At 47.6% G+C, this 21,737-nt stretch overlaps 1 protein-coding gene across 2 annotated transcripts; it reads left to right on the top strand.

Moving 5' to 3' along the window:
• Nucleotides 1-990: 990 nt before the first annotated feature.
• ZIC3 (Zic family zinc finger 3) lies at nucleotides 991-20,488 on the top strand. 2 transcript variants are annotated; one of them, XM_077144987.1, is made up of 5 exons: nucleotides 991-1,074; nucleotides 6,421-6,493; nucleotides 9,241-10,476; nucleotides 11,602-11,765; nucleotides 12,597-13,431. In XM_077144987.1, the coding sequence occupies exons 2-5, from the start codon at nucleotides 6,460-6,462 to the stop codon at nucleotides 12,774-12,776; spliced, it is 1,614 nt and encodes a 537-aa protein (XP_077001102.1). In that variant the 5' UTR covers nucleotides 991-1,074; nucleotides 6,421-6,459; the 3' UTR covers nucleotides 12,777-13,431. The 2 variants fall into 2 exon arrangements, with proteins under 2 accessions (XP_077001102.1, XP_077001103.1); XM_077144988.1 differs by lacking the exons at nucleotides 991-1,074; nucleotides 6,421-6,493; nucleotides 12,597-13,431 and adding an exon at nucleotides 19,939-20,488 and having other exon boundaries at nucleotides 9,411-10,476.
• Nucleotides 20,489-21,737: the final 1,249 nt, after the last annotated feature.

The raw sequence follows: 21,737 nt of genomic DNA, 5'->3' as shown, positions 1-21,737 counted from the left end.
AGGAGTTAGGAGTTAAAGGTGAGGTTTTTCGTCACAGGAACATCTGGTGGGCAAATGAACATCGGTTGTGGATAGCAGTTTGGTACGAGGACCCTAAGTTTGCCCTCAGACTTGGATGATGATGCTTGGGCACAAAGGTTGTCAGTCTGGGAAGGTTGCTGACTGAGAGCAAGAAGGCTCCAGATAACTGCTTACTTTAGCCCAATGGTTCCCGCATTAGAATCACCTGGGAAGCTTTTAAAAAATAGTCATGTCAGATGAGTAAAAAATATGGATAAGAAATAAGCAAATAATAGGGGGAACAAAGGTTAAAATAGGTTGAAATACTAGTGGTCGATGAGAGGGAAAGGTAAGGGGTATGACATGCATTAGTTTTTTCTTTTTCATTTTTTATTTCTTGTGCTGGAGAGATGCAAATGTTCAAAAAAATGATCATAGGTGATGAATAGAAAACTATGTGATGATATTGTGAGCCACTGATTGTAACCATGGTAAGAATGTTTGTATGTTGTTTACAATAAAAATATTTTTTAAAAATGAGCAGAGAGAAACAAGTGCTAGAGAAAAAAAAAGGTCATTTAAAAAAAAAAAAACATTTTTAAACACCCCTCTCCAGACCAAGTGAGTCAGAATCACTGGGGGTGGGTCTGGGTCTCAGAATAGTTCAAAGACCTCCAGGAGATTCCAATGTGGAGCCTGGCTCTACTCTATTGCTTCTGCAAAAGAAGGCAGGCAGCCCCTCCCCCAGGTAAACATGAAATGAGGGGGGAGTGAAGTTTGAAAAACAAAACTTAGATATTGCAATACAACTCTCTCATAAAGAGCCACAAAAAAATAATAGGTCAAGCCCAAGTTTGAGCATTTAAATATATATGTCAAGTAACTGGGTCCCCCTCCACTCCTAGGGGGCGTATTAGAAACTCAGGAGAACTGGCAAGTGTGTCCCGAAGTCACGGTGGTTATGAGCTATATAAACCACTGAGAATGCCAGTTTGCGTTAGTAGGCAGTAAAGGCTCCCTTGGCTCGAGAAATACTTAGGGGCGAAAAACCACTTCAGGAAGAAGAGATAAGAGGTAAGAATGCGTGAGCTTTTGCAAAGTGGGAAAGAGGTATTTAGGAGATTGCGGGGGAGGGGAAGGGGGTCTTATGAAATGTTCTTAAGGCCACTGAGCTGCGGACTGGTTCAACCCTTAAGAGTAATACAAGAGTGGGTGGCGCAAAAGGGATTCCAGGCTGTGTTTTTGCCCCTTTCATAGATAGATAGATAGATAGATAAGAGGAACCTCTAGCGACAAATGTGAAGGGGGGTGGAGAGCAGAGGAAGAAAAAGGGTGTCTACTGTTAAAAGGTTGTCTGCGGAACAAATGTACTTTACTCGGCCTACGGTCCAGAGGAAAACTTGACCTATAGCCGTAGACGGCTGCAGTCGGTACGGTCTGAACCGTGCGCTTGGAGTTCCAAAGAAGGGCAGGGTCAGGCGGAAGGGCCACCGGTTGGGGGAGCTGCACCTGTCGACTGCCCTCGAGGGCCCATCCGGGGAGTTCTCGCTGTAATCGGGCTCCTTGATCCCATTAGAAACGCCCGGTTAACATGGAGGAGAGGGAAAAACAGGAGCAGGGGTGGCTTGCAGCCAAGACGCAGAGGACTTTGGGGGTCTGGCAGTCCTGGGAACTTGGACCGCAAGGGACTGTGGGAGGGGGACTGCGGGCGCACACAGGCTGCGCAAACAAGGAAAGGAGACTCAAGGCATACCTCCCGTGTCTCGTTCCGTCGGAACAGCAGAAGGATCAGGTCTGCAGTGCTTAGTATCTCAAGATCCCTAGCGCACCGGTCCTCAAAGTCTGCAGCGTACGGGCCTCGTGGCAGCCGCCGGCGCGATTGCTCGCTACTCAGGAGCTCCCCCTGCCGGGTCTCGCAGACCCGCGCCCAAGGGAGGGCCTGGAGCCAAAGAGGGAAAGGGAGAAGGGGGCTGGCTCTGGTGAAAGGGTAAGGTATAGTCAGTCCTGGGTACCTTTGAGTAACATTACCCCCATCTAAGCAGGCCCAACCATCAAGAACTCAAGGTTTCTCTAGGCAGGTCCTGGAAGGGGTTTGCTTTAAATACCAAAAATTCGTCATTTCTTCGATGAAGTATCCGGCCAGGGCTACTCCTAGGTCTTTAGAGAAGAATTCACACCCGGACTGGGCTGGAAATGAAACACAGCCCCAGCCTTTCTTGGCCCTGCGTCCTGCAAGTGTCCCACCCATAGCCCAAGCCGATTTTTGTAAAGGGCGCCCGTGGGAAATTCGGAGCACAGGAAGTGCCTCCTTTCTCCACTCACCTCACAACTTGGAACCTTAAGGAGAAGTTCCTGATGGGGTCAGAGGGCCAGAGGCAAGAGGAAGAAGGGAAAGAGATAGACTGAAGAGGACAAGCTAAGGCAGTTGCTAGCAAGCCGGGTGGACAGCACCCTAAAATCTTTATATTATCCTATCATTATAGTTTAAGAATGGGAGCGGGCTGCATTGGGACCTAAAATCCTTGCCCATCTACTGGACCCTGGTGGTGGTTGGTGGGAGAAAAGGAGAAAGAGGAGGGGGTGAATTCCAGGTGCTGACTGAGAAGGGAAACTTGGGTTAGGAGAAAGACAAACTCTGTTCCTCAAAGCCCTTCAGATCTGGGAATTTGGGTGGCTTCCTCGGGCTTCCTGAAGGCAGGCTGCTCAGCTACCCCAGCCTGGGCTCACATGCCTAGCTCAGTTTGGCAGCTGTGGTTGCCCCTCAGGGCTCAGTCACGCAGAAAGGGTCAATAAACTATGTATCTCCAGTCAAAGAAGAAAGACAATAAAACCACCCTCCAGGTCAGAGGTCACCTAGTCACTGATTGAGATATTCACAACTCTTTTTCCTCTCTTCTTGTCCCCTTTCACCGACAGCCTCTTCCTCCTTAGATTCTGTTTTATTTTTTGCCTTTCTCCAAAGCCAAAGTTATCTCTGGAAATAATTGAGGTGTAAGGCTTAAAATCACTTCCACTATTTAAAAAATTAAGCTTGAAAAATAGGAAGGCAATGGTGAATAAAATCCACCAGTTAAGAATACCTAGTCATCTCTGAGGCTGCCGTCCAACTCCTAGTCCAAGGGTCAGCAAACTTTCTTTGTAAAGAGATACAAAATATTTGAGGGTTTTCAAGCCACATTTGGTCTTCATCACATAATCTCCTCATCCACCTCCCGCTCCTTTACTACCAAACCTTTAAAGATTTAAAAAACAAAAATACAAATACAAAAGGCTAAGGGCCAGATTTGGCCTGTGGATTGCAGGCCATGGTTTGTTATTCGTGTCCAAACCAGAAGTTAGTCTAAGCCACCTTCACTCTGCCTTGTTAAGGGGGCGCGGGGGGGGGGGGGGGGGGGGGGGGGGCGGGGGGGGAAGGGATGGGGAGGAAGGAAGGTTCAATGCTTTGTTTTATTATCTAAGTGCTTTCCTTCCATTCCTTTACTTGGAAGGAGTAGATGAATGACCTTAAACCAAGTACCAAAACAACAGGCAATTTGATTTTTACAAAATGCCATTTTTGAGGTATATGGAGTGCCTTGAGAGTCAAACGGGCTTGAGACAGTATTTTTTTTTTAGGGGCAGGAATTCTTGCTCTTACCTTGGGCAAAGAGATGATAATTCTAGAATGAAGCTTCTGCCCCCAGAAAGGAGAGGAGGAAGATGAAATGGTGGAGTAGGCCTGGTCTGGGGAAATGGATGTAGCCCCAGACCTAGGCACCAAGGATGAGTCACTGCCAGAAACCATGATGTGGTTCAGACATAACCCTGTCTCAAGGCAAATAAATGAATAAGCAAATACTCAAGACAATCTTAAGGGTTCTCTCTACTTGTTTTGGAGCTGACGTGATTTACATTTTGGAACTCACAGAGTGTTTAGCAGCTAGAAGGAAGTAGGGGTCCTGGGTAAATCAGTATTCCAGAATGTCAGGCAAGCTTGGCACCTCAAATCCACTCTCCTTCTTCCAGTTCTTCAGGTCTCTGGGGAAGGACTTGTAAACACAAATCAAATGCCTCATCCTGTATTTCTGCCACTGTCTGATCCTGAAGATAAGGGAAAATCCCCTTCCAATGTGATGTGCCCCTTTGGTACCCTAAATGACTGCCAGTGAACCCTCGAGCCCTGAGGCTAGCAGCTGGGTAACTACCAGAGCAGTCAAGGGACTCATTGGCCACAGGAACTGGCAGGCCGAGACCACAGCTCACGAGGGTCCTCATGCAGAGACTTGGCTGGCCATTATGCTGATGATCCAGTACTGCTTACCGCCCAGGGTTTCACTCCATTTCCTGTATTTCAGGGGCTTCCTTCGTAATTCCAAACTGGATTCTGATAGATCAAGTTCAACTTCCTGCCTTCTCTCTCCAAGTTCAGCCCTATTTATTTCTGCACAGTCTTGATTGACAAGTACAATGAAAATGTCTCATTCCTGTCTTGTTTGCATTTCATTGCATCGGGCAAGTACTTATATGGTTAGGATTGCAGAGGACAAAGGCAAAACAGATTTTTTTTAAGGGTAGATTAACAATATCTGTTTGTTCACTCTGTATTGAATTTTAAAGGTATTGGGGCTTATAATATATTTCTGAAGTGTTGGGACTGTGGTGGAAACTGATGTGGCCAGTAAACTCTGGAGCCCAGTGAGTGGCTGGCCAGTGCATCTGTAGTTCCGGAGATCCATAGTTCAGCTCAACCCCTGAAGCCAATTAAGAACTTTATCTTAGCATAAAAATAAAAGAGGAGTTAAAAACACATTCTTTTCCCCAGGTTTCTTCCCTCTTCACATTTTTTTTAATTGCAATTTGCAGTTTTTCCTTTAATAAGATCTGGGACTCTGAAAAGAGGGTGGGGATTTAGAGTAAAGAATTGTCGTTTACCAGAAAAAATAAATTGCGAATAGTGTTGAGTTTCAAGGACATGTTTTGGCGAGAAACATTTTGTGCTCCACTAAGGAGAGGCAGGGGCACCAAATTCAGTGTCTTGGAATAATTCCCTTCCTGGATTCAAAGATTCATTTATTGAAATAAATCAGGAAGCATTGGCAGAACGGAAATCCGCTTGCTGGGTTTAAAGGGTCTTTAAAATGTTGCGAGTGTTAGATTGCAAGTCTTTTCTAAATACAAAACAGAAGAAAAGACTGTAGTGTTTCCCTTGGACTTAAAGAAAATTGCTAGGTCTCCGACTTAGTATAATTTCATGTCTGCCTCAAAAAATGTGTTTAGAAAGAAATCCTGCAGATAGCACAATGTGCTGTACATGTTTTTGTTGTTGTTGTTGTTTGTTTTGTTTTATATATTTAGGAGACTGGGGTAAAGGGAAAAGTGCTGTAGTTTGGGGCTCTGGGTTGTAAGGAGAAACCAATCCTTCCCTCTTGCCCCGCAGGACATTCTGGGTCCCTCCTGCCTCTCTAAAATGGATCCTAAAAGTTGGGCTCAAAAGCTTTGTCCGTTTGGAAATCATCAGTTTCTTTGATTTTATTTATGGCTTCAGATTTGGGCATAAAAATAAATCTTTTTCCTATTTACTATTTGGACTCAGTGTGAGGGAAAGGAGTCCATTATATTTCCTATCCATACAGACATGTAGATATTTAGACCAGACCACATACAACTGGGGAATGCATAAAAGAGATTTATTGGTTAATTTACGCTGCCTAATACACATGTAAACCCCAGTAAGCCAAAGCTGCTGGGGGAGCTTCGGTTATAGTGTAAAATAAGAATCACGACCCCTGGGTTCCAGTTGCCCAGCCCTGCCCTAACCAGACCTGTGAGTCCTCTCTCCACCTGAAAAATGAAAATGTAGAGCTCGCTTTTGCCTTGCCCCAGGCTGTATGCAGCAAAAACTTTTCTCCTTTGGCTACCCCTCTGCTCTACCAACTCCCCTAATCTCTGCTGTCCCCCGAAGTTGTTCCCAGAGCCTCCTCCCTGGAGTTGGGGGAGGGAAGCAAAATTGCAGGTCATCAGGAAAACTTCATTTCCCCCCCCATCAGGAATCCTTTCCTTTTGAGGGGAGGGAGGGTTTGTTTTCATGTGGGTAAGACTGTATCTACAGAGATTTCTCTTTCTATCTTGCTTTAAGGATCAGTTACCTCCTCTCCCCAAATCGCTGAAACAGAATTCGAAATGTCCTGCCGCTGCCTCAACCCTGCAGTTCATAAAGCCCCTGGCCTCGTCCTCTTTGGGGGTAGCTGGGATCCCTGTGCCCCGCCGAGCAGCAACACCCCTCAGACCCACAAACTCAGGCTGGGCCGGGTTGCCCGGGGAAAAGCTCCACGGCTGGGGGGTTTGGCCTGGCTGAACCGCCTCAGGTCGGCCCCTTAACAAGCATGCCCCCTCCCCACTTCTCGGTTGATGATCTAATTGAATTATGTCTTTTTGTTCCAGGGACTACAGAGCACGTGCTGGAGGCAATTAATTATCGGAATGTGGCTATATCAAAATGGGTACCCGGCACTCGGTAGGTCAGCGGTGGCAACTTCCCCCTGTCCTGCGCTTGGGACCTCGCCCCAAGAAGGGGAGGCTGGGCTCACATCGCTGCCCCCTTTCCGTAGCCCCTCGCCCGGCGGCCCGCCCAGATTCCCAATCCCGCTAAGGCCCTGGGTTTTCGGGGTACCTGACCGGGCTCCCGGAAAGTCCTCTCATCAGCACTGGCCGGGCCAGGGTTCCACAGTCGCCCCTTTCCCACCCCGGAGCCTCGAGAACCGCTCTCTCCCGGATGGGCGCCCCGAGGAAATCCAAACTTTCTCCAATTAAGTGCGCGTCCAGGGGCAGTGGGGGTTGGTAGGAGGCGAGGTGGAGGGAAGTGAGAAAGAGAAAAGAAAGGGGGAAAAAGAAAGAAAGAAAAAAAGCAATCCTCTCTTTTTGTAAACCTGACTCCAGGGAATTCATTTGCATGATTTAGGCATATTTGTTCTTCCCTGAAACCATCCCTCGCAAAGAAACCCTCAGCTGAGCGACTACGAAGATATTCTTGCGGCGCCTATTTTCTGTAGCTACAATAATTTAAGGCAGCAGTGAACTCATCTTCCAACCTGGGGAGAGAACTCTGGAAGTGAAGGGAGAATTGGGGAGAGTTTGATGGGAGGGGTGGTGACTAGGGCAAGATGTGCTACCGGCAGGGTTTCCCCCCAATCACTGGCAAAGAAAGAAGGTGAAACCTTGGCCCGGCGGTTTGGGGGACAGGAAGTGAAAGGCTGCAGTTATAAAGCGCTGCTTGAGGCGGTCTAGTCTCTCCAAGCGCCTCTGAACTTGATCAGATGTTCTGTTTCCTACAGAGAGATGGCGACCAGGCTATGCGGCTGCCTCAAGGCGCCGATTTGGGGGCTCGCCCCTCTCGGGATGTGACAATTACAGCCATCTTTTTTTCGGCCTTTTCTTTCCACTCTCACTCTCCTGCATTCTTTGCAAATGCCTTGCCAGGCCGAGAGAGAGAGAGATACAGAGAGAGAGAGAGAGAAGAGAAAAGAGAGAGAGGATTTATAGCTCTCTCTGAACCTGGTCATTATGTCCAGAAAGATCTTAAAACGCCAGGAGAAGGGGGGCCTCTTCCCACACACGAACCTGGAAAGTAAAATCCTAAGGTGTAAGCATTCCCTGAGGTCACTGCATGCTTCTCTGGGTAGAGATGGAAGAGAGCAAAAACCTTGGCTGTTTAAAAGGAAGAAAATTGTGACTCAAAGTCCCCATCCTGTTTTGGGTTTGAAAATGTTAGCAAGGCCAAGCTGTTTAGTCCTGTAGTTTGGAAACCGCGCTGATCCTGTGCGCCCAGTGTGTTCTGTGTGTGCAATGTACTATGTAGTGTGTGTTTAGCATGTAGTGTGGACGTGTTGTGTACATAGGCTTATTGTGTTTCTTGCCCATTTAATATTGTGTGCGTATGTTTGCTATGTGCGTGTACTTGCTCTTTTGTGTGTTTAATTTGTTGTGTGCCTGTGCTTACTGTGTTGTACTGAGTTTGTTGTGTGTGCTTATTCTGTTGTTTAGTTGTGTGCATATTTCGTGGGATGTGATTGTGTTTACTGTTGTTTGCTATGTTGTATGCATGCGAGGGGCAGCGGCGAGTAGAGCCGCTACTCCCAAACTAAGGGGTCATCGCTTGGCCCGGATGGAATGAATAAGACCGGCTCTAACTGTAGCCCTTTTTCCTCGTTTGGATCTCGGACGGCCGGTGGCAGCTTGGGAAGCAGCCGGCGATCTGGCCAGGCCTGGGTCTGGGGGCCATCAGGTTCCGCAGTGGGGTGTGGGGAGATTGCAGCGTTCGAGTCGGGTGGCGCGGAGCCACCGACCTTGCCCCGGGACTGGCGCCTGGCGGCCGCCGAGGCAGCAAGTTCTCGAGATGGTGGGGCTGAAGGGCCCAAGCAGGGCTGGACGTCAAGCTCAGCGCCTACCCAGTCGGCGCGACGGTGTGGGAACACGATCCTCGCGGGGCAAAGAGTTTCTTTGCCCAAAGCGGGTAAAGCGCGCGCGGAGCTGTGTTTGCCCGCTTGGGGCCGGGATAAGGCCTGTGAGAGGCCCGGCTCCGCCCTGCAGCGCTCCGACTCGGGCCTGACCCCAGCTACCCGCAGCCGTGCCAGCCCCGCGGAGCCCACTCGCGGGCTCCCGGCCGCCGCCGCCTCACCTGCCAGGCGCCCAGCCGCGGCCCAATCAGCAGCGGTCGCTCGACCGCGGCTGCCATGTTCCCCGCTCCGCGCTGCCAATCAGAGTGGCGTCGGCCAATGGGCGGCCGGGCCGGGGGTCAGGTGACCGCCGGCCAGCTGGCTTCCCATTGGCGCGCGCGGCTCGGCCTCCCGCTCGGTTTATGTGCTAAGAGTGAGTGATTGACTTTATCAGTCCAAGGACATTACTCTGGTGGCGAAGAGGTTGGGACTCGCGCGGAGAGCGGCAAAGACAGAGCCTGTCTCCTCCTGCCCGCGCGGGCTGCGAGCTGGTTCCGCCACCTGGAGCAACCCAGCCGAGAGGCCGGAGCCCAGGGAGCCTCCTATCCCGGTGGTTCCGCGCTCTCGGGGAGAGGAGGGGTGCCCGGGACGGGATTGGCAAACTCCGCCCTCCACTTATTATTTTCCTTATTTTTCTTTGTGCGCGCCTGTTAGTTTGTTATATCAGATCTCGTCCCAGAGTCTTTTCTCCTCCCTTTTCTCCCCCCCCTTTTTCCCCCTCCTTTCCCTCCTGCTCCTTCTTCCCCTCCTCCTTCCTCTCCCTCTGCAGGACACTCTCACAGCTACGGAAAGTTGCAGCCCCTGGTTGCGCGTTGGGGGTCTCCCGGCAGTGTCCAACCGCGGCCACCTCACTCCAACCACGGCATTTCGGAGATCTCTGCCTTCACCGGCACCCTCGCCCACCTCAGCCGGATCGACCGCGCCCAGAACGCCCCACCCATGACGATGCTCCTGGACGGAGGCCCGCAGTTCCCCGGGCTGGGAGTGGGCAGCTTCGGTGCGCCGCGCCACCACGAGATGCCCAACCGCGAGCCGGCGGGCATGGGGCTGAATCCCTTCGGGGACTCGCCCCACGCCGCCGCCGCCGCCGCCGCCGCCGCCGCTGCCGCTTTCAAGCTGAGCCCGGCCGCGGCACACGATCTGTCTTCGGGCCAGAGCTCCGCGTTCACGCCTCAGGGTTCGGGCTACGGCAACGCCCTGGGTCACCATCACCACCACCATCACCACCACCACCACGCCGGCCAGGTGCCCAGCTACGGAGGCGCTACCTCCGCCGCCTTCAACTCCACGCGCGACTTTCTGTTCCGCCAGCGCGGCTCGGGGCTCGGCGAGGCGGCCTCGGGTGGTGGTCAGCACGGGCTCTTCGCCGGCTCGGCGAGCAGCCTGCACGCACCAACCGGTATCCCTGAGCCCCCCGGCTACCTGCTCTTCCCCGGGCTGCATGAGCAGGGCGCCGGGCACCCATCGCCCACGGGGCACGTGGACAACAACCAGGTCCACCTGGGGTTGCGTGGGGAGCTGTTCGGCCGTGCTGACCCGTACCGTCCCGTGGCCAGCCCGCGTACGGACCCTTACGCGGCCGGCGCGCAGTTTCCTAACTACAGCCCCATGAACATGAACATGGGCGTGAACGTGGCGACCCACCATGGGCCGGGCGCTTTCTTCCGTTATATGCGGCAGCCCATCAAGCAGGAGCTGTCGTGCAAGTGGATCGACGAGGCTCAGCTGAGCCGGCCCAAGAAGAGCTGCGACCGGACCTTCAGCACCATGCACGAGCTGGTGACACATGTCACTATGGAGCATGTTGGGGGCCCGGAGCAGAACAATCACGTCTGCTACTGGGAGGAGTGTCCCCGCGAGGGCAAGTCCTTCAAGGCGAAGTACAAACTGGTCAACCACATCCGCGTGCACACGGGCGAGAAGCCCTTCCCATGTCCCTTCCCGGGCTGTGGGAAGATCTTTGCCCGCTCCGAGAACCTCAAGATCCACAAGAGGACTCACACAGGTGAGGGGGAATGCAGGCGGGCGCGGGGTTCACGGTTGCTCCCCGCCACGGAGCGGACTTGCAGCGCCAGGGAGAAATGGGTGGCGGCCAAGGAGAGGGGCGGCGCCCCGCTAAGGCGGTTCCAAAAAGAGGCGCTGTCAGAGCCCCTCCACTCCTCGCCCTCCCCGCCCCGCGGCGCTTTTGCCCAGTTCTAACTTCCCGGGCAGACGGCTTTGCGGCCTCAGAGGAACTAATTGGGACCTTCTCGCACTCAGGAACCAACTGGCGCCGCCTCTTTTTGTCTCCCTTCTTGGGTTACTATGAAGGGACTCCGAATGTGTTGAGAGCGTATTGCTTACAAGCGACTTAGCTCTCGGCACACATTCGAGGAAGGAAACCATAGAAATGCTAATGAAAACTAACTTTCGGTTACTTCCGCTCTTTTTTACACTTGATTGGCACATCTCCTAATTAAATGACTGATACTTTTGTCAAACTATTTTTATTTGGAGTTCCAGGTTCATTTCAGTCCTCCAGGAGGAAAGCTAAACTAGAAAAGGCACCACACAGTTTCGTGGTTTGTTCAGAACATCTTGTAAAGCTGTCTGGAGCCCCTGGATTTATATAGTTTGCTCTGTTCGAACGTTAAGTACCACGACCCAGGCTTTTAACGCTAGGCTTAGCAAAATCGCTGCATTTGAAAGAGGCAAATTAAAAGGTACAAAGAAGGGGCTGAACGGGATTGTCCCGTCCTCGGCCCATTGTCCTGCCCTGGCTCAGTTACCTCGCCGAGGAGGCGGCGGAGCGTGGCGGCGCGTTGGGAACCCTGGGCTGGGTGGAGTGAAACCACAAGTTAGAGTAAACTTAGAAGAAGCCAGGAGCTTCCCTGTCCTGCGAGAACAAAGGGGCGGACAGGTTCTGGGCTGGCCCTACCTCTCTCCCGCTCCGGACCTCCGCTCCCCACCCCAGCAGGCTCAAACAGCGCTCTCCATTTTTCTCCAGGGAAAAAAAGATGCCGCAGCCACCCCCAAGTCGGCGCTCCCTCTCCGGGAAGACCGCCGGGTGCGCTGTCTCCCGCTGCTCGGTCTTGGAAAGCTCTTGGCCCTAACCGTGTTTTTCCCCCCTTTGCGTTTTTGCCTTTTGCAGGTGAGAAACCTTTCAAATGTGAATTCGAAGGCTGTGACAGACGCTTTGCCAACAGCAGCGATCGCAAGAAGCACATGCATGTGCACACCTCGGACAAGCCTTATATCTGCAAAGTGTGCGACAAGTCCTACACGCACCCGAGCTCCCTGCGCAAACACATGAAGGTAATTACCTCTTTATTAGCGGTCGGTGGTTTATAAACACTCAGCTCGGGACCGGGCTGCGGAACGGAAGCGCCCGCACTGCCACTATCCTCCACATTAAATCCGATTTGCTCCAGCGTTGACACCTTTTGAACCCATTTTGGGAACCCCCAGGGGGGTGGGTGGGAGGGCGGGTAGAGCGGAGTACGAAGGGGGAGGGAACGGGGGAGGGGGGACACAATCAATTGTTTACTGGGAAGCTCTAGGCGAGCTCGCCCGGGTTGTAGCTACAGTGGCCGCCTCTTGCTGGCTCATCCCGCGGTGGGAACAGAGTGGCCACCCCGACTCCGGGGACGGATGGTTTTTCGCTCCTCGGCTATTGATAAAACAATGGAGCGGAGGAGAGTAGTCAGATTCCTATACGTTGGTTTGAAACTTGGCATAACCAAAGGCCCCGTACCAACCTTTGTACCTGCTTTCTCAAGCCCAAACAGGCTTGGTGAAAGCTGGACCCGAAGTCTTTTATAGGGCTCCAAAGAGTAACTGCTTACCCCACTCCATCCGCGGAGAAAGCATTTTTGAAGGGGCATGAATAAAATGGAATGTTATATTCCTTTTCCGTAATGCCAGTCATAAAACTGAAACTGTTTTCTTGGCGAACATCTCCGGGGTTTCTAGACATCGATGATACGGAAATTAAATAAAACAAAGAAAAAGAAACGCCAAGCATTTCTCTTTTTAAGTGGGTCACTGGATGGTCTTGCTCTTACAGTGCTCGAATTCTGCTCTGTTTTTACTTGCACATTGCCATTTGGAATTATATTCATTATAATATATACATGTTAATTTTAGGTTCATGAATCTCAAGGGTCAGATTCCTCCCCTGCTGCCAGTTCAGGCTATGAATCTTCCACTCCACCCGCTATAGCTTCTGCAAACAGTAAAGATACCACTAAAACCCCTTCTGCAGTTCAAACTAGCACCAGCCACAACCCTGGACTTCCTCCCAATTTTAACGAATGGTACGTCTGAGGACAAACACAAACACAAACCCTGTTAACCATAGAATGGACCAAATGCATTTTTAAAAGGAAACAGACCAATCAGATGGAAATGGAGTTTTAAGGCAAGCAGCCATATATAGGGCTGCATCTTGTTAATTGCAATTATCCAGAAGGTTTTTGGGCAAGATCCAAAAGTAACCATGCCCTTTTCTCAGGATTAGAAAATATGTTTTGGCATTTGAAGGATTTTTTTAGAAAATCTTTTCACTGCTTTTCCCTCCCCTTGTCTGCTCTCCACCCATCCCATCCTAAACTCCTTTAATTCATTTTACCACTTGTCCTGTTTCTTGAGAGGAAGTTATAGAAGGCTTGGTGGTGGTGGTGATGTTAAACCGATGGAAATTCTTCGCCTTAGTGGTGATTGTTTAAACTCTCACAGTCTTAAACCGTGCCAAAGTCCTGTTATGTCTTGAACTTTTCCTCAAAGCATTACACTTGTGAATGTATTTTTGTCTAATGGGGTCGAAATTGTTGTTCAGTATTTTTTCAGGCTGAGGATGTGATGTTTATTCTACACAGATTGTGACTTTAGTATGCAGTTGCCTTTTGTAATAACTTTTTTTTGTAAATACATATCCATTGATGCCATATTTATCGTTTGTAATTTAATTATTGCTACAAGTGCCGGGAACTGAACAATATTTATGGATAAATGTTTTCTAACATTATGTACAGCTTTGGATTATAACTGCTTTAGCATTAAAAATTTATTGTTTTGAAAGAACACAATTTACAATTTTTGAACCACTGACTCCTTTCTCTTGTTTTGTAATAGTCTCCTACAAAGAGGAGATGTGAGCAAATTAAATCTTGTTGTTGGTATTTATAACTCAGATCCATTTTTTAATTGTTAAATTATTTTTCTATTGCAGTAGATTCCTTAAAGTGTCCATCTGGGAAGACCCTTCTTTCTTTATCTGTAGCTCAGATGGTTGTTTAACTGTGAGTTTAAATGTATTTATCCTGGATTTTTAGCATGCAAATCAAATATTACTGATCAATTCAGTTAGTGGCCATGACATCTCAATCTTGTACTTCAAAGACTGAGGAGCTGGATTTAATCATCCCTGTCTTACATATATAAACATAAGGTAACCTAATGACTTTTATGTCCCTTAGTTCTTTATTACCGTACATAAAAATGAACACTGCGGCAGGATGCATGTCTATTTTATCTAGAAATCACCCATATACTTATGTTTGTATCTATGACTTATGTACTCTTATCTGCCTATCAAATCTATCTAGCTATCTATATATTTTCAAAAGATAGCATATGCCTGGAACAGTGGTGATGAGTAAGGCCAGTAGAGCAGTGCTTACTTATGGTTAAAAGTGCTTCTTAAAAGAACCATAGCTCATTTACAATTTTGGAAGGCAAAGGCTGCTTTGTTTTGTGTATATAGTTCAATTAATAATTATCACAATTATTCATAACATTTATATAGCGATGTAATAACTGCAGCGTTCTGAAATTATCCAATGGAAAGAAACATTTGCAAAATATGTATTTTTAAAGTTCATGGTTTTTAGGCAAAGATGTTAAGAGCATTGTTTCCATTAAAATCAATGACAATGAAAAATGTTGTTTGCTTTGTGATAAAATATTAACAATCCATTTAATCTTCAATGAAGCAACTCATTTCTACAAATAGTTCTTTTACAATGGTAATTTGAAAAAGAAACTGATAGATTACTGTTTTGGGGGTTGAAGTGGGCAGAGTACTGAGATCTTTTTGTTTAATTCAGGGTGCTGTTTAATATTGAGCCCAATCTGCATGAATAAGGAGCTTGCAAGTCAGCAAATAGAAAGGTAGAGATAAGAAATTGTATTTAGAAATGTAATCAATAGGGTTAAGTTCCTCCTCTTTAAGGGGCAATGCTCTAGGTTTTTTGGTGACAATTTGGTATTATATACAATCATTTTCAATTCTAGAATTTTGCTTATTCTTTTTGAAGGAATAAAGCCTTGGCACATCTTATTTATGTTAGAACATATTTGTATTTGGTGCCCAATTTTTTTTTCATGTTAACAAAAATCAACGTTAAATTGAAATGCTCAGAAAACTTCTGATGATTAAAAGAAACATGATAATTCTCTGGATACAGTTGAAGCAATCTATTAATTTTTTAAGTCATCTACTGATGTGTGTCAACAGACAATCAATTATTGGCAGTTTTTAATTGCAAATTGCTTTGAAGGCAACTTTTTAAAATGCTTGTGGAAAACAGGGTCTTGTTGCACTTTCTTCCACCAATAGCTAAGGCAAGTGTCTGAATGTTTACACGGGAATTTGGGATGACTACACATGGGATGATCAGGTAACCTGGTCATTCTACCACTCCTACCCGACATTCCAATCTTGACCTTGACATTGAGGGTGCTAGACTTTCAGGATTTTTACTTCACTTCAAAAATGCTCAGCAAGTTTTCAGAAAGTGCAGTAATAAGATTGGCCCTAGATGTATGTGTTCCAAAGAGAAGTCTGACTAGTGTTTTTTTTCCTGAAATATGCCTTGAGCTTCCACAGTTTACTCTCTTGTCCAGATTTCCTCACTCCCCCACCCCCACCTCCTGACCTAGGATAACCTCAAATGGAAGTAGAATGATGGGTTTGTTGCAAAATTATTTACTGTGAAACTTGCTCACCCTCCACCCCCAATTAATATCTCCTTAGGAGACATAAATAATTTGATCTTTCCTTAGTGGACTTGAAATTATTCTACCATAAAATTTTACAGTAAAGCACTATGGATGTCCTAAGAGGAGAAGCAGCAGCTAATTGACAGTAGTGGTGATAACCAATGTTAATATAAAAGCTTTGCCCCTCTACATGATGACCTCTAATTTGAAAGTAGCTTCATATTTCTCAAATACGTTTGCGTGCTCTGCCCATGTCATTTGTGGCAAAGAAAACTATTCTAATAGAAAACTTGTCACAGATTTTTTGCTTCCTAAAATCTGGCTCTACGAGAGTGCACATTTACATTCTTGAATTATTAAATACTTTTGAAAATAAACACCCTCTCCCCGCCCTCCCCCAAACGACCAAACAAACAAACTACAACCCAACAACACAAAAAAAATCTTAAAAGAACTGGATCAGCCAGAAACCATAATGTCGGCTCGGAAAGAGCAAATGAAGAGGCTCTTGGGAACCGATTTTTCTTCTTGTACCTGGTAAGATCTTTGTTAAAAAGTCCATATCCTTTTCAAAATGGGTGATTTGGCATAAGAAAATTCCCATTGTTGGGTGGGGAAGGGGGAGATTTTTACTTCCCAAGTATTGGCCAAGCAGACAGAAGTAGGGCCTACAAACAGCTCCGAAGGTTAGAGATCAGGGTACAGGCTAAGCGGGGCAACTAGCCTTCACTACTGCGAAGGCTGAGCACAAGGACGAGTGGGAACCCCCTGCTCACAAAGCCTCACAGAAAAGTTGTGTTCGGGACTTCCTTGCCCCCGCCCCCTTAACTCCATTCTCGCAGCTTGGTGTTTCTGCCTCAAGCCCCTGGCTTCACCCCCGATCCCACCCCCGCCAAAGAAGAAAGGCCCAAAACAAACAAACGAAAGACGTCTTAAAAGCCTCTTTCCACTTAAGTTTCTGAAAGAATGGCCGCCGGTGGGCCCGTTCCCTGAAGGTAAGCTAGTTTTCTTTCACAAACGTCCGGCCTTCCAGGCCCGAGTTTTCAGTCGGGCTTCAGCAGGAGGCGAGGCCAGGGAAGTCTGGGCCCCTATTTCGCGGTCCTTAAGGCCCTCGTCGGGCGTGCATGGGCCTGTCTGCACACCAAGTTCGGCAACACGCGGTCGAGTCTCGGGCCCTGGGTAGGGGACCTCATTTCCTAGGGTCAATTCTCTCGCGGTTTCGGCCCGCTGACCCTTTGACCTCCACCTACAGGGCCCTCGGCGGCCATAGCCGACGGTCTGCCGGGCTCCGAGGACGCTTGGACCCCATCGTCTCCCGGCCTCATTAGGCTGGCAGGGCTGTGAAGCCGGAATCAGCCGCTGCCTAATCCGGACCTGGGGTCAATACGAGCCCAAACAATGGTGAGCTCCGAAGGCCACTGCACAGCCCTGGCTGCAAACTTTGTGGTTCAATTCATTTTCTTAAGGCACTGGGTCGGAGGGCTGGAGGGCGGGTGGCGGGGGGGTGGGGAGAGCTAAGTCTCAGTTTGAAGGCCCCTCTGTGCTCCCGGAGCTGCTCAGCAGCAAGCAGCCTCTTGCTCGACCCTCCGGTCCTCTTCGCAGCGCCAGGGATTGGAGGGAGCGACGCGGCCCGGGGACTGGTTGGCAGTCGCGTGAGGCCCGAGGGCCGCCCCAAAGGGGGATGCCCCGGCACCAGGAACAGACTTTGAAGAGGGTTTTTAGCGCACACGTGTGAGAGCCCGGCCAAGGCCCAAGCAGGGACCCGCTGGGAGAATGGAGGGGGCTCCGACCCGGGCCCCAACCCCTCCCCCGCTCTCCGTGGCTCCGGCCTTTTCAAGCCCGGGCCGGTGGCCGGGGGCCTGCCGGCCTCCCCCCGCCCCCCCCACCTCTCCACTCGCTCGCCAGCCTGTGTTCCGCGCGCAGGCGCACACCCCGCAGCCGTCGAGTCGGATTTTGCGGCGAGGGGGTGGAGGGTAGAGTTGAAAGCGGCTTAACAGAGCCGTGGCCTCGGCTGCGCAGGGAGGGAAGAAAGGAGGGGAGGAGGAGAGGGGCACGGAAGGGGGGCTGGTTTTGGGGCGGCTCTGGAATCGCGAACATGGCGGCCGGATGCGAACCCCCGCGGAGCGCAGTAAAGCGCAGGCTGTGGGCTGCCGAACTGTTGTGCGGTTTAAAATTCCCTTGTTATTCCTCAGCTCTGGGTGCCTTGCGGGATAATGTAGGTCGTGGCGGCCGAACGCAAAATTGTTAAAAACGGAAACGAAGAAGTTCTTCCAGGGCGTTCAGCGCGTGGGACGTTGGCGTCCCACGTCCATCTCGGGGGGTCGGGGGTTCCCGGGGGATTTGGACATAATACACACCAGAGGCTTCCCCACCCTCCGAACCCTGCTTAAAATGTTTTCCGCTGGCTCTCTTGAGTGGAGGATACCATTTTGATATGTCGTGCCCAGATCGGGATTCCACGGCTACTTCGAGTCCTAAAAATGCCCCAGAGTGGCCACTGCGTTCTCTTCCCAGGACAATAGCGGGGCGCGTGAGGAGAGGAGTAAGGAAGCACCATTTCCAAATGAAGTGTCTCCGGATGCCATTGCGAATTCGAACACTGCACATTGCTCACGCCCCGTTTTCTGCATATCTCATTTAAATGTGAACCTATGAAAAAAAAGCTGTCATAGCTTTTGTGTGTGCCATAACAGCTGCTGTTCCCACATTAAGGGAAACAAGTGAAAAGGTCCACAGTCCCGAAAAACTCATTCAGCTCTTGCTTAACTGCCTTATGCTTGCGCGTGAAAGAACCCCTGGTAGCTCTTGATCTCAAGCTCGTATTTTCTCCTGAGAAAAATGGCTGTGGATTCACCTTCAGATGTCTCTTCGGGAAAAAATATATGTGGAAAAAAATAAAGAGTAGCTTTTGACCCCAGCTCCTCTAGGAAAATAAGCGGCACGAAGTGTTTCAGGTTGTGTCTTCGTGGAGGTCCACAGCCTCCAGCGGCAGGGATTTGGGCTCCCAAAGGTGTGGGGCAGCTCCCGTGGGCCACCTTGGGAAGGGCCCCAGGTGGGTGGGCAGATCATTAGCATGACCGACCCAGATCTGGAGGGAAATCTGCAAAACAGTGCCTTTATCTGCAGAGAACAATTGGTGGAGTTAATTGTTTTTCCTCCTTTTCAGTGCACCAAGATGGTTTGGGAAAGAGTTTGGAATATGCATTTAAGCTGTAGTGCTTTGCATTGGAAACTGCTGATAATTAAAATAAGCATGCCCTGTAGTATTTTCTGTCCTTTTCGTATGTGTGATTCCTGCAAGTCAAAGGACCTGGTGCCTCTTTGGCAGTTTGGAAACTTGTTTTGAAATTGCCACCATGCAGATCTTTTTTCTTTCTTTCTTCTTTTCCTTTCTCTTTCCTTTCCTACTCTTTTCTTTTCTTTTTTCCCTTTCCTTTGGGTGAAGATCCCTTCCCAGGCTCAACCACTCCCCCGCCACCCCCCCCCCCCCACTGCCCCAGTTTAAGAAGGTATTGACGTCTTTGAGAGATAAAATGAAGTAGATGGTGTTTGCTGTATATTTTATTTTTCTATGCTGTAGTTTGAACGTTGAGGTTTGAGCTTTTTCCTAGTTAGATCTCTTGGCACCAAAAGTGTGGAAAAAGAAAAATTTATTAGCTTTAAAAAAACTTTAGCCTATGGTTAGGAAGTTAGGGGGTTGTATCTTTAAGAACTACAGAGCTCAGATTGTCTCTAAATTGACTTTAAACCAAGCTAAAGATGCATTGGTGAGATGTCTCCCCTGGATGCCTATGGTGTTCTTTGGGTTATTTGATATGTTAAAACTTTGGTCAGTTTTCATAGGACCTATGTGAATGGAATCTCTGCAAAATTTCTGACAAATTGGTAAAACTCTCATATTTGTATGCGGACTCCAGAGTGCCCTGCTTTTCCCAGTAAGATTTGGTTTCTGTCATAACTTACTGAAATTTACAACATGAAAAACAGTAAGTTAGCAAGAATCATTTAAAGTGGGGTTGGAGGGGGGGAGTTCAGAAAACTAACGGTAACTCTTAACAGAGGAGCAAAGCTTCTTTGAATAACATTAGAGGAACTCCTGTTTCAAAAAGTCTGTTAAAACTAAAGAAAATGTTTCTTAAAAAGCATCTAAGGAATGAAGCGATTTTCTATGTTTTTTAATATGATTAATCTGGTTACTAATCTGATGACTAAAGAGAAATGTGAGGTTTATAGTAATTGTAAGCATAGCCTTCACCACATAGTAAGTTATTAATATAATATTTGATCTCTAATAGGGTGTCTGTGTTGTCTAATGTGTTTTATTGAAATACAGACTTCCTAAAGGCCATTTGAAGATGATTTCCTTGTGTTTTATGTAAACTAGTATTTGAAACAACATTTCTATATTACATTTTATGAAAAATTTCTGAGAGTAGATGTGGCCTGTTTTGACCTATCTCCAGTTTACTTTTTGTTTTCTTGCCAGTGTTGTCCTGCTTGGTATCCGGGACAGTCTCTAATTCCTGACGAAGAACTTGATACTGACGTTGGTATGCAGCAGCCAGACCTCCATAACACTACCTATCCTAAATGCAGGGTTAATGCCGAACCTACTGTGCAAGAAATGATTTACTGATGAGGTTTCAAAGAAAACCACATCAATTTGGATGTCTGTTATCTTGAAGTGATCATTTTAAGTGTAGTAGCTGCTTCCCTAGGTATAAAACGACTATTTTCTTCTTTTGGTGTATTTCATTCTCTGTTGAGCAATCATTTGTGAAATGAAAAAGTAGAAAAGCTCCCCCCTCTCCAATTTAGGATTTATAAATGGGAGGATGGAAGGAAAGACTGGACTAATCCATAGCCCAGTTTGTATTATTTCATGCATTGTGTTGATCTTGTTGAATGTCTTTTTCAAATTACCTACATTCCACGTGTAGGACTGAAGTGTTAAAACTAAAAACCATGAATGCTTGTTTTGTTAATTTCACATGCTTTTGTTCAAAAAGCAATATCCACAATCCCTACAATTATTGTATGACTTAAATAAAACCATTTAAATTATTTTTGTGATTTTTAAAATAAAAGTGACAGCTATAGCCCCTAAATATACTTGATTAACCTGTTGAATTGGGACAATTTATATTCTATTCACATTTTCATTGTATAACTGGATTTTCACTGAGCAATAAACTTGGAAATAAATAACCCACTGAACAAACCCCAAGCAAGTGTTTTGAGCTCATCTTATTTTCCTGGAAAAACCTAGGGCCAGGTGCTGAGGGGATCAGGAGAAGAATTCAGAGTCAAAGATTGATTGGGGTGATTAGAAAGAAGGGATGGAGTATGGATGAAAAGAGCATTTGAACACTACTATTTGGGTGAGAAAGAGGAAAAGGCAAAGCTGAAGATAACCGCAATGGTGAAAATAGGACCTCTGTGGCACCTGGAGAGGGAACATTGCAACATACACAGTATTTGTATGTTATTCAGCAGTGGTCCTTGGTGCAGACAACTTGACAACCATTGATTAGAACACTTATAGAATCATGGAATATAGGTGTTATTAAAACACGTTGTCATTAATTAACTGTAGTATTCAAGAAGACGAAGACATTTCAGAGGAATTCTTCGAACTCCAGATACTTGATTTCTCAGTTTAAATTTAACATCTGTAATCTAATGTAATCTGCGAGTGGCCATCATTCTATTTATTTGGCATGATTATGCCGTGATGAGCAATTGTAAAATTGCAGCTTGATAGGGTGTATTGCTATTGGTTCTTTAGATCCAGTTTTATAGAAAAAAACACAAAACTGGTAAGTAGACTGATGATATTGTAATTTTTAAGTAGGAGGAAAAACTCTCATCTCCTTCTGATTTTTGTTGTTCATTTACATCGACTGTAGGAAAATGGGCCCATCAAGGAACATTGATTTTTTTATTCTCAGCTCTCTAACACTTGACATTTTTATATCTCACCCACAATGGTGTTGGTAGAATTTTTGTGTTTTCTTTTTGTTTTTAAGAACAAAAACTGTGTTTTTCAGATAGGCAGTGGAGTATTATAATGGGATTGTTTTAAAAAAAGGCCTTCGAAAGGTAAGCTACAAAGTTGAGCATGAGCCAGCTGCACTGTGATAATAATACCTCCTAGGGTTGTTCCAAGGATTAAACAAGAAAATGTCCATAAAGAGCCTGGCACAGAGAAGTCCCTAAACAAATGTTAATTCCCTTCTCTTCCCCCTGCAGGTAGTTATTGTTTTGTTCCTTTTGGGTAGTTTC

Source organism: Tamandua tetradactyla, chromosome X (genome assembly GCF_023851605.1).
Source record: "Tamandua tetradactyla isolate mTamTet1 chromosome X, mTamTet1.pri, whole genome shotgun sequence".
NCBI lineage: Eukaryota > Metazoa > Chordata > Mammalia > Pilosa > Myrmecophagidae > Tamandua > Tamandua tetradactyla.
This window is presented reverse-complemented; position numbering and strand designations above follow the sequence as displayed.

Bases quoted from the DNA above. Each gene is read 5' to 3' on its own strand.
- ZIC3 (XM_077144987.1), top strand. From the start codon at position 6,460: ATGTGGCTATATCAAAATGGGTACCCGGCACTCG. The intron at 6,494-9,240 runs GTAGGTCAGCGG...CTCCCTCTGCAG, and splicing joins AAATGGGTACCCGGCACTCG to GACACTCTCACAGCTACGGA. The intron at 11,766-12,596 runs GTAATTACCTCT...TGTTAATTTTAG, and splicing joins CCCTGCGCAAACACATGAAG to GTTCATGAATCTCAAGGGTC.